General features: G+C 54.1%; 1 protein-coding gene across 1 annotated transcript in view; it reads left to right on the top strand.

The window, feature by feature from the left end:
• The first annotated feature begins 3,076 nt into the window (after window positions 1-3,076).
• The window catches only part of TMEM8A (transmembrane protein 8A), a 13,633-nt gene continuing 4,827 nt past the window's right edge, over window positions 3,077-11,882 (top strand). Inside the window, exons 1-9 of the mRNA XM_019471629.1 lie at window positions 3,077-3,098; window positions 3,720-3,897; window positions 5,496-5,703; window positions 5,790-5,923; window positions 6,305-6,570; window positions 7,810-8,138; window positions 8,890-8,983; window positions 9,550-9,673; window positions 10,374-10,510. Coding sequence (XP_019327174.1) covers window positions 3,077-3,098; window positions 3,720-3,897; window positions 5,496-5,703; window positions 5,790-5,923; window positions 6,305-6,570; window positions 7,810-8,138; window positions 8,890-8,983; window positions 9,550-9,673; window positions 10,374-10,510 — 1,492 coding nt within the window. The remainder of the gene's footprint in view (window positions 3,099-3,719; window positions 3,898-5,495; window positions 5,704-5,789; window positions 5,924-6,304; window positions 6,571-7,809; window positions 8,139-8,889; window positions 8,984-9,549; window positions 9,674-10,373; window positions 10,511-11,882) is intronic.

Here is an 11,882-nt window from a genome sequence, read left to right as displayed (position 1 = left end):
TGCGCAGTGCTTGTGTCGGGCGCTGCAGAGCAGCGAGAGGTCAGGCTGGGACCTAGAGGGGTTTCTGCTGTCTTGGCGGCGGTGGTGATTGTTTTGCTTGGTTTTGCTTCGTTTTCAGGTTACTTTACTTCCAGCAAAGGCATCAAGGCAGCTGGGGGGGGAGCGGGGTTTTGGCAGAGTGGTGGGCTGCTCTTGGTGGTGGTGCTGGGAGTCTGGGGTCCCCAGGGACCATGCCTCCCCCTCCAGAGGGTCAGCCAGCGGGTGCAGGGGTGGAAAGATTTGGGGAGGTGAGGTTGTTTCCCTACTTCACCCCGTCGCGGAGGTAGGCTTGTGCCAGCGGTGGCTATCCGCTGTTGATGGTAGTTATCGCTTCCTCACTTGCTGAGTGAAGATGGCCTTTTGCCCCAGGCCCACCCTCCGCTGGTATCCTGCTAGCTGGGTTCCCAGCCCCGGAGAGCTACCCTGCGCTCGAGGTGTGGTGGTTGGTTTGTCTTGGCGCCAGTCCCGCCAGCTGGGGGAATGCCCCTGCAGGGCTCGGTCTGGGAGCCGGTGAAGATCGGTGCCTCCCCAGAGGAGCGAGGGGTCCTCTTTCTGGAACATTTAAAGATGGATTTGTGACCCGGGCTAAAGGAATAGGGTTTCTGTTACATTATAAATGGCCAAACACCTTGCCCTTTAGCCGTGTCTTGTCCAGAGTCAGATTTATCGCCGTCTACATAGCTTTACATAGTATCTGCTTTGAAATGAGGGCTTCGTCCTTTTGATGGGAAGCCCTGAAACCAGCAGTCAAGGTATCAATTCCTAAAACTACCATGAGATCATCTTTGGACGAACAAACCCAAGCTGTCGCAGGTGGCTCTTTATTCTGAAATTCAAATAACGTGTCTCCTCTCTGCATCTGTGATTCCACTGCATTTTGTTTCTTGTCTTAAAAACCCTTTTGGATTTTGCATAATGTGTTTGAAATGTGCTTATGGGAGAGGATGGAAACAACATCCATTTGACAGCTCCATTGCTCAGTTTAAAGGCTTGTTTTACATCATGGGACAGTCGAGTGGGACTTTCCAGGTGTTGCCGTGCTGGTGCAGAGCATACTGAATAGATGGGGACAGACACGTACAGGGCGCAGCAAATACTAGAGTACGCTCTCTGGATGCAAATGGGCTGCCGGAGCACATGCCTCACGTGAGGTGACCTGTCTTTCTGGCTTTTCTCTGCTGATATTCATTCTGCTTGTGGTATTTCCTTGTCAGCCCAGGCAGAGCGTGCTCTGGGAGTCAGCTTACCCGCTCCCTGGTGCAGCTCTCGGGTGCCAGCACAGCGAAGCCCGTGAGCCGCCAGAAGCTGTTTGTGAGTGGGCTTTGTCCACGCTGGCGTTTTGTTGGTACAGCCACAGCTGCTGCTAACCTGGTCGCAGGCAGCGCCTGGGCAGGGCAGGTCTGCCTACCTGCCCTCGGCCTGTTACTGCGTTTGAGCTCGCTCCGTATAATTGACCAGTCCTTAATAAATAGCACCGCTGACTGCTTGAGTTTTTCATTTTGCAGCCTGCCTGCCCTCTCCTCCCCAAAAACCACACAAATCGTGCTTCAGCTTTGTGAGGACATGCTGGACGGGTGGTGACCGTGGCTGTTGGCCGTGCAGAGCCTGGCAGCTGGTGGGGTTGGAGCACTTGCATCAAGGCAGGAGGGCTTATCCCCATGCAGGTTGTCTGATGTTGCGTTGAGCAGGGCCGGGGCTCTCCCAGCTCTGATCACGCTTTGTGTCCCTGCCTACCCTTGTCCTGTGCCCAAACATCTCTATGGACTTCCAGAAACCAACATGCTGTGTGCATGCAGAGGGCAGCTGGGGGTATAGACACCGCTGATTAAAGACTGCTCCCTTCTGTAGCTCCTGTGCATGAAATATGGCTGGGCTTGTAGGGGATCACAGCCAGCTCTTGTCTGTTAATAGCCCACGCACTGCGCTGGCGTTGCAGCCAGGGAGCGTTTGCTTGAAAAGCCCCTTTTGTGGTCTCTGCTCCTTGCTGGCCTAGAGAGCAGCGTAACCCTGGCGTGGGGACCGCAGCTGGACAGCTCTGCCTATGTGCTGTGGTCTTCTCGCTGTCCTGACCCGGGCTCACACACACCCCCCCCCGTGACCTCGCCTGGCCCCGTGCATTAAGGTGCTGCAAGCGCTGCTCCCTTGGCTGGACCCTGTGGGCGCGCAGCCGGGGCAGCCCCTACGGCGAGGCGAGGCAGCCACGCTCTTCCTCCACGAGCAAATCCTCCAGTTGGCTTGCATGGCTGGTATTTCTTGCTTTCCTGTTTCCTCCTTTCTCTGTTGGATTTGCAGGGTGCCCGGAGGCTTTGGCTTGGTAATTTGCCAGGGAATTAAACCCATGATTACCGTTCCTGTCTCTTTGCAGTGCCGTGGGTGCAGGCCGGCATGCGTCCTGCTTTGGGGCATGAATCGTAGTTCCTCCTAGGATTAGGTTCCTCTTGGCATGACGTACATCCTAAGGTTCTGGTCCTGCCTGAGGACTGTTTTCCTCTTTGGCATCTTTCTTAAACTCAGTTGGGTCCTCTGTGTTTCCAGTATGACCCTGTGTAGTGTTGGAAGAAGGCAAGTTAAACCGCGCTCGCTGCTTTATTCTCTGATAGAAATGAGGAATCTGTGTTTGAAAGGTGCCACAGTTTCTCCCCACTCCAGGGAATTCCAGAGTAGAAAAGGAGCATCGGGGAGGACTCGGCAGAGATGTGAAGACATTTTCTTCCACCCCCTTGCTGAATGTTATGAACCTTGTTTTCGGATGGGCAGCATGGCCTTGGCTCTGCTGTCTCTGTGCAGTTTTGTCCCCTTCTCAACCCTGGTGTGATGTTTCTTTTCCATCCCCGAGTTGCAGTCTGGCTGGTTTCTTGTTGATAATAACACTAATGTATAATTTTGCAGGTGAAATCATCAGCAGGCTGGGGGTGATCTGTAGGCATAGCTGGGCAGAGGGATGGATGGAGGATCTAGTTAGTCCTGATGGCACTTTGACTGAATAGCTGTTGTCCTCTTGCATGACCTTTCAGCCTACCCTAGGGCTGTTCTCGCTATGCCAGCAGCCTTTCTTCCGGGTAGGAAAACCTGTAGACTTTGGAAGGTACGTCTGAAAGCAGAGTTAGGTTTGCAGCACATGAATTTTCGTCACGTTGCGTGTCACAAGAAGGCAGCGTGTTGCGCAGTACGTGTGTCCTGAGCTGGGTAAGACTGATAACATCAGCCCGTGCGCTCAGCAGAGACAGACAAGGGCACAGCTCTTGCCTCTTGGCACGATAAACTGCAGCTGGGGCCTGGAGCACCCCTGCGCTACCTGCACCTATCTGCTCTGCACTGTTTGCCCCAGGGTTTGCTGCTGCCTACTCCATGGTCTTTTCTTGTGTCATCAACTTTTCCTCCTGACCTTTTCCTCCTCAGTGTCTCCGGTGATCTGTCATCTTCAGATCACATCTCGCAGAGCATGGTTAAGGCATCTTTTAGTGTTTTCTGGCTCCGGATGACGGTTTCGTAGCAGGGGTGTGGGCGGTTCTGGCTGGAGGAACAACGTGGATCACCACGTAATCTAGTGGGACTGGGATGAGAAATCAGGGACGCAAAGGGCTCCTCTCCAGCAACCTTAAAACTCCTGTGTGCTTCTGTAGCCCTGCAGCCTGCCCCCAGCAGCCACCCCAGCGACTGCTGTGCTCTCTCCCTTTCAGACTCCCTGTATGTCTCCGAGTACTTCTCTCAGAGTGCACAGAAGCTGTCCTTCTACAGCTGGTATGGGAACGCCAAGCTCTTCCACTTCCATGTGCCAGAAGACACTGTGCTGCTTCGCTGGCTCCTGCAAGCGTCCCGAGGGAAAGGACCTGAGTGCACCAACATGGAGATCACAGTGTATGTATGTCCCTGTGCCAGTGCTTGCTCACGTGGGCTTCCTGTCCTTCTCTTGTCCTTGCTGCTCGTGGCTGTGGTTGGTTGGTTGTAGGAGGCTGGGCATCTGTTCCCTGGTTGCAGCAGCCGTAGTTTCTTAATGTACTAGCACTAAATCTGTGTTTAAACCTGTAGGACCATTTCGTGTTCACCTTACCAGTGGATCTGGGGCTGTCTCTCAGACGTGATGTCTAAGAGACACCTTAGAAACACTGGAGAGCTTGACAGCGAGGCTGGTGTTGCTGCTCATGAGCAAAAGTGCTCCTGGACCTTTCTGTGCCTGGCAGGGTCCTATGTACGGTACCAAAGGATGTGGCAGAACTGCAAGGGGCTTGAGAGACTCAAACCAACTGGAGACGGACAAATTCCCCTGTACAGAGGAACTGAAGAGGCTGGGGACGCTTTTTGTGAGGGATGCAGGCTGTGTGTGGAGCAGAGGGAGGAGAGGAATGCTGAGTCCTGCAGACACAAAAGCATGAGAAGATTGCAAACTCAATGCCAGTGAAGGAAATGTAACTTAAAGCAGTACTTGAGCTGTTGGGGGATTTGAGGTCAAAAACTTGCAGACGGGGCAAGACTTTGAGCTGTATCTTGGGAGGGTCCCAGGTTTCCTGGGCAGGTTGTGTCCTTAGAGACACGTGGGTCTCTGGCACCCACTCCACAGAGGTCTTGGCAGTGACTGAAGTTTGCTGCTTGGCTTGTGCTTCTCCGGTCTGTCCTGGGCACAGACCGGTGCTCTTGGTTGCTCCAGAGCAGCCTGGAACAGATGATCTTCCTACTTTCTGCTTCCCAGAAAGGTTTCCAATAGTTTGGGGACGTGAGGGACAAGGCAGCAGCTAAACGATACCCTAAGAAACGAAGACCAGCCCAGCTAAGCTCAAACAGGTTAATAACACATCACCTGTCATGTTTACTTGCTGGACCTGTTGGGTCCGTTGTTCTGTTGCAGCGCTGTCCAAAAGCAAGGAAATTAAATGCCAAATTGGCTGCCCAAATAAATATCTGACGTATTACTTAGCTGCCTGCTTTTCTGCTACTTTGAACGTTGGGCTGCTTATCTGGAAAGCAGAAGTGCTGGTGTACTGAAGACGGTCACATGGACCTTCCTTGGTAAGCATCTTTTTAGTCTGTCTGCCCGCCCTCCTAAAAGAGGAAATAGGGTAGATGCAGATCGTAGCTATAAAATGAAAGCTCTTTGATTTAGCCTATATGGGAAATTTGGTCATGATTATAAAAAAAGGAGTAGCCTTGCAGCTGGGGCTTAACCTTAGTAAGCGTTGTGGAAATTTGCTTTCAGGCTTGATGGAACCATGTAAATCCTTATCTTAATAAGCAGCCAAGTTAAACCAATCTCTAAATAAATCCAGATAAGCTAATAGCAGCCAGTCCTCACCAGATGAAAATGATGCCTCTTGTGGCCCACTTGAAAATGTGGAGGTTTTCCAGCCTGCTCCCTCTCCGATCCAGGCCAAGCTGGTGTCCACTGATGAGTTTGTATCCCAGTTTATCTTGCTGGTGTCTTTACATCCCTCGATTTATTTGCATTCTGGTTTCTCTCGCAGGCACTTTCGCTACGGAGCCCCTCCTGTAATTAATCCACTGGGGACTCATTTTCCTGCAAATGCGACTGTCCGTCCTTCCTATAACATAAGCATCACTCTGAGCAGTGCTGTGCAAAACACCACCTTTGTGAACGTCACCACCCCTGCTGCCGGAGACTGGTTCATCGCTGCCCATCTCCCTGAGGCTGCTGGCAGGATTGAAGTGAAGGTGAGGGTCCTGGTGAGTGTCTCGCCCATCGTACTCTGCCCAGTGTCTCTCGCCACAGCTGACCCCTCTGCTCTCCCCTCCTGCAGGGTTTCTCCACTCCATGCCCCTATATGTTCCAGGCAGATATGTTTGTGCTCAGACTCACTGATATGCCTGTTCTGGAGCCTGGTGTTGCTACGCCACAAACCGTCGTCTCGCCTGCTAAGCCACTGCACGTTAAGTGAGTGAGAGCCATGGCTGGAAAGACTGGGGGCTGTGGGGGGGTGGGATTTCCCATGGGTGCTCTTTAGGGGAGGCCGCTGTTGTTCCCACGGGGGGCTGGAGCTGGGGAGTCCCCAAGCCTGTTTGCCGAGCTCCCTGCAGCAGTGGTAGGGTTTGCACGGGGAGCACACGAGCAGCCTTCTCTGAATCTTCCCAGGTGGTCTTAGAGGTCCAGCTGTGGGAATTTTAGTTCTTTGGGACGCTTTCCTTGGGAAGGATTTTCACAACACCAACCAGGGCCATCTAGTTCTCGCCACAAAGCTCCAGGGACTGCAGTGGGTCGTGGCTGGCTTGTGCTGAGAGTACAAGCTCTGCAAGCTGCTGGTCCCTCCTCCTGCAGGGTCTTCGTTCCCAAGCATGCTGCCAGGATGCAGTTTGAGCTGCGAAGATGCGTGACAAGTGAGCAGAAAGCGTGCACCATGCGGGTAGTGCTGGGCTCCATCACGCTGCCCCAGTCCTTCCAGAAGATCGTCACCTGCACAGGGAACGTAAACTGCAGCCTGGCCCTGGACTCGCCCCCCTGGGAGAAATGGCTGCAGATCATGGTGGAGAGTCTCGGCGCTGCCAATGCCAGTGTGTCGGTGGAGATGCTGGCTGCTTTCACAGGTGGGCTTCCACTTTCTCTAGCCCTATGGGAAGGACCAGAGAGAACTTTGTGTCTACTGTGTCTCTCTTGGGCCTTTGGGTGGCTGGCTGTAGTGGCCTGCGTTCCCCAGCATGCTGGTTGCCTGGGCGTAACCTTGGGGGGCTGAGACCTAGTGGTTGCTTTGGGGTCAAAAATGAAAGCTCCAGTGTTCACCCAAGAGGGATACTCCCTGGAGCTGCCTGTTTTGGAAATGCCTGAAAAGTTCAGGGTCTCTGACGTGATGATCTTTTCCAAAGGCTGTTTGGGAAGCAGTGGCCGGCTTAAAATCTGATGGGGAGAATAGTCTTGGGTAGATGCACCAGTCTGTAATGATATGCTGACTATCGATTGGCCATAAGCAGGCTACAGACAGGAAACCATCTCACAGAGGTTTACTTGGGGTAATGTCTTGGGTTGTAGTGAGGGGATGTCACCATTTCAGGTGACATCTTGTGACTCAGGAGGTCACAAGGTCCTTGTGGCTGTGATAGGCACCTTTGCATCCTCTTATTACGTGACCACAATCCCTGTTTGACTCTTGGAAGCTCACCAACTAGGTACATTTTTAAAGTTTTCTTCTGCTGGGGGTTCTACCATCCCCTCCTCAAAGCAGAGCCTCATCCCATGTGCTGGAGGGCCTGGCACTGGCAGCCGAGGTGTTAGAGGGGAGCACTAAAGTCTCTGGGAGCGATGGACAGGCTTCAGCAGCGGGACTCCAAGTGTCACATTCAGCTCCCTCTGCTATGACGTGATGGCTTGTGCCTGTAGCTACATTGGGTTAGCTTCTCTCTTCTGCTTAGCCTTGTCTGCTCGCGTCTGGGGAACTGGTAGAGACTTTTATGCAGCCTGTGATTATGGGACAGCTAAGTGCTGTGCTCTGCCACTGGCTAGTGAATACTCCCTGGGTACGTTGATGTGTTATGATGCTGTGCGTTATCCCTTCTTCTGTTCCCTCTCCCTTTCCCTGCAGCTCCAGGGTGCTTCCACCCACTGTACCGCTGTCTGGCTTCCATCAGTGTCCCAACTTGTGGATGCTGATGCTAGAGTTCCCCCTGCAAAGATGGTGCCTTTCAGGGGCTGTAGCCAATACTGCAGTGCATGATCCAGCTGAAATACCCCCAGTTTGTGCTATCACTTGAAGGTCTGGAGCTGCTGGGACCCTGCCTGGATGAGGTGCTTAGTCCTGGCTGTGCTGATTCCTCTCCTTTTTTGCTTTACAGCTTGCAGACCAGGAAGTACCAGTTCATTCTTTAACTTCAGCAGCCTAAATCAGAGCCAAACTGGTCCCAGACCAGGTAGCGCAGGAGCAGCAGGGAGCTCCACACTGTCTACCGGAGAGGCTTCACGCAATGCATCCGACCAGAGGAGCTTCTGTCTGCAGAACCAGCCCGTCATTCGTGAGGACCTGGATGTGGTGTCTGTGCGCTACAGGCTCTTGAATGGTCCCAGCGTGCCCGTGAACTCCCTCTCCCCGACCCTCCTCCTCCTCAACCTGAACACTGGCATGGACAGCGGGGGTTCCCTCGTGGTCAGTCTCCTGCTTAACAAGGTGCGGGTGCTGACTGATGGGATTGTCTCCCCTTTGCGGGGCTCTGGCCCTGCTCCTGGGCTGGTTTGTCAGCAAACTCCAGGGACCGTAGATGCCAGTGGGACTATTTCTCTTTCTTTTTGTTGTCACAAAACACTCTGAGCCTGTTTTAGCTGCTCCCAGCATGTCCCCCCTGCCAGCTCCAATTCAAATGCCACAGCTTGCTGGCATGTGGTGGCAGTGACGCAGAGGAGACGAAATGGAAAGCAGCTGCAATGCCATCTTCTCCATGGGAGCCTGGCGCCTTGCCACCAGGAGAGGAGACTGAGCAGGGAAACCCAGGGATGTTCCTGCCCAAGTTGGTGATTCCCAGGCTCCTTCAGTGACACCCCAAAATCCAGCCCCCTGAAATTCTATGAAACTTCCTGAGGGCTGGAGCAGGGCTCAGCCCTGATGTCCTGCTGCCTCTGACTTCTGCCACCCTGTGCTCGTGCTGAAGCGATGTGCGAGTGTCCCAGCTTTGGGGCAGTTCCACCCGTACAGTCCCCTGGGAGGCTTTCTTGCCTTTCAGCCAGCATGTAACACGGTGGCAGTGCAGGGTGAGGTGAACACGGGTTTGCCCGGAAAGAGCTGCTGGATTGATGGGTGACCTTGATCTGCAGCATTTATTGTCACCTGCTGCTCCCGTGTACTGTGGGCAGCGTGGGAGATGAATTGTGCAGGGGGGTGGCATCGGGGCGCTCTGACGTGGGACACTGCTCTGTTTGCACAGACATCCGTGAGCCTGGCCAATGCCACCGTGGTAGCGTGTGTGAGTGCTGCTTCACCGGTGCTGTCCCTCAATGCCACACAGAACTGCAGCACAGGTATGAGAGACACTGGCACCCGCCACCAGCTCAGCTACGCTATCTGAGGGCTTTGCTTTTAGACCTCATGAGCTGTTAACTGACTCAGGACTTTGTGGGGTGTCCCAGGGAAGCTGATTTGGGCACAAGCCCTCCTGACGTCTTTGTGCTGGCATATGCCCAGGGATGTTGGGGTGCAGATGCTTGTCTGGCACCGGGAGTTAGCCTCCACCAAAGGAAGGTCTGGTTACCAGCTGGGGCTCTTCCAGCCTCATCGGCAGGAGGTTTGGGGATGGTCAAGGCATTGCTGGTGTGCAGAGAAGCTGAGCTCTGCACTGGAGGACTAGCCAAGCAAACAGGCTGTTCCAGGTCCCCTGTGCTGTCTAGGCAGGTACCAAGAGCTGAGATGAAAGAAAAGACAAAGGTCTGGGGAGCAAGGCTCCGCTCCATCCCCCCTGGTGCCTCCTGAGGACGGGAGCAAGGAGCCACAGGAGCATGTGATTCCTGTGCAACTGGTCTCAGCCTGGGATTGCTACGGGCCCTTCTCCCCTGGTCCTGGCCCATCACAACACCCTCTTTTCTTTAAGCTTTTTTCCAGGGCTACCCTCTGAGCATGAGTGCGTCCTCTGTGGAAGCGATGCTGATTGTCCTGTACCCGCAGACGGATGACTGGTTCCTCTCCCTGCAGCTTATCTGCCCGAAGGGCCAGGGGTGAGTCTGGTGTGTCATCCCACCTTGGGGACGGTTCAGAGCACTCTGCCTCTGCGTCCTGCTGCCCTTGACTAGCGTGAGCAAAACCGAACCCCTGTCCTCACTGCCGTGCCGTGGGCTCATCTCACCTGGTAGGGGTGAAGCCGTGGCTACAGAGGGGGAAGGAGGCGGGTGGCAGTACCGGTTTGCTCTCTTGTGAGCACCCAAGCAGGTTGTCTGGTGCTGAGCTGGCATGTCTCATGCAGACTGCAGGTGGCAGAGCCTGCCTGGATGAGCTTCCCCTTACCCAGGTGGATTTTGAGGTGATAAATTGGTAAATGAAAATGCTGCTGTTACTCCTTCGAGGGGTCTCTGAAATGCAGGCAGTTGTGCCCATAGTCCTGCGGTTTGCCTTCCTGCTGGTTCCTTGCGTAAGGGGCCGAGCGCATGCTGTAAAACAGTGCTGGCGATGCTGGGCCTGGGTACCAGGGTCTGCTATGGGCGTCTGGGGAGAACTGACTCCCACCTGTGCATCAGTTTGGTAGTCTGAGTGGAGAGGGAGCCGACGCTGCTCCTAGCTCTTGGGAGAGATGGAGCAGATCCTGAAATAGCGGGGAGCTTGCATGCACGAGCGTGGCCTGACCTTCCGGAGCGGAGTGCTCCCTGGGCACAAGGCTGCCCCGAACGACTGGGGTACCAATGCAACCTGCTCTCCTTGCAGTGAATGTAATGCCGCAGAAGCCAAAGTGACTGTCTTCGCATACCTCACCCCCTGCTTCAATGACTGTGGGCCGTACGGACAGTGCAGCCTCCTAAGAAGACATGGCTACCTCTACGCTGGCTGCAGCTGCAAAGCTGGTGAGTGCATTTTCCTAGAAAGCTTTGCCATCCTTCCCAACGGGAGACGACATTTTTTGGTGGCGGTGTTTGGGTCGGGCAGCCTGGGGTCTGCCGTGGCTGCCAGGAACAGCCTGAGGCCGCAGCACCTGCCCAGGGAGCCCTTGGCACCCGTGGTGGCCTCTTGGGAGCATCCTGACTTCTCCGAGGGGTGCTGCGTTCTGGGAAGCACAGAGCATCCCAGGGGAAATGGGGAATCAGGCTGAGGACAGCTTTCTGCTCAGTGGTCGTTTCGCTTCCAGCTTGGAGACTCCCAGGGCTTGGAGAGGTGCTTCTGAGCATCCCCAAAGAGGTCAGGGTGCCAGCAGGGCTGCCTGAAGGTCCGTCAGAGCCTGTGCCTTTCAGGGCAGTTTGTTACATAGGGTCCTGATAAGGCATGCGATGAGGCCGGGCTGCGGTCCCTGTCTGTGCTTTGCCATGGTGCTCTGTCTCCTGCCAAGAGCCAGCACACAGGCCAGCCCTTAGACTCAGAGGTGCCCCTGGAGGAGGAACATCTGTGTCAGCTGCTAATTATCTTAATAGGATGAGAAGACTGGGCGGGAGTCGGTGGTGTGGGGAAGATGATAGCTCTGCTGTGCTTGGGTGGGTACGTGTACCTGTTCTCAGCAGAAGGACAAGGCAAAATGTGGTTCACTGCTGCTTTGGGCCTGAGCCAGGACGTCCCTGCTGTCTGCTGCAGTGCCGATGATGGGCGAGGAGGGAGATGAAGAACAGCATCCGAATTTCCGCGAGGGGTGCCAGGTTCTGGGAAGCACAGAGCACCCCAGGGGAACTGGGGAACCAGGCTGAGGACAGCTTTCTGCTGAATCACTTGGAGCAAAATGCCCCATCTGCATATTCGTGACCCAGAAATAAACCGGAGAGAGCAGCCTCCCTGGGCTCTGCCTGGCAGGGAGCCGGCAGAAGGGGCAGAGCTGCTGGCTTGGTTTCTAGTGGCACTGTAATGGGATGGATGCTACTTTTAACTCTTCTTCTTGTCTGTGGAGTGCCTGCACGTACCCAGGCTGCCCTGTGACTGACCTCCTTTCCCCAAAAGAAGGGCATGGGCATCCTAATCTTGAATTAAAATAATTAAAATTGCTGCTGGCTTGGTTTCTAGTGGCACTGTAATGGGATGGATGCTACTTTTAACTCTTCTTCTTGTCTGTGGAGTGCCTGCACGTACCCAGGCTGCCCTGTGACTGACCTCCTTTCCCCAAAAATGGGCAATGGGCATCCTAATCTTGAATTAAAATAATTAAAGTTAAAAAAAAAAAAAGATAAAAAGGGGGGGGGGGCCCAACTTTTTATTATAAAAAAAAAAAAAAAAAAAAAAAAAAAAAAAAAAAAAAAA

Source organism: Aptenodytes forsteri, unplaced genomic scaffold (genome assembly GCF_000699145.1).
Source record: "Aptenodytes forsteri isolate BGI_AS27 unplaced genomic scaffold, ASM69914v1 Scaffold26, whole genome shotgun sequence".
Lineage (NCBI taxonomy): Eukaryota > Metazoa > Chordata > Aves > Sphenisciformes > Spheniscidae > Aptenodytes > Aptenodytes forsteri.
The sequence above is the reverse complement of the archived record's forward strand: the minus strand, read 5'-3'. Positions and strand labels throughout refer to the sequence as shown.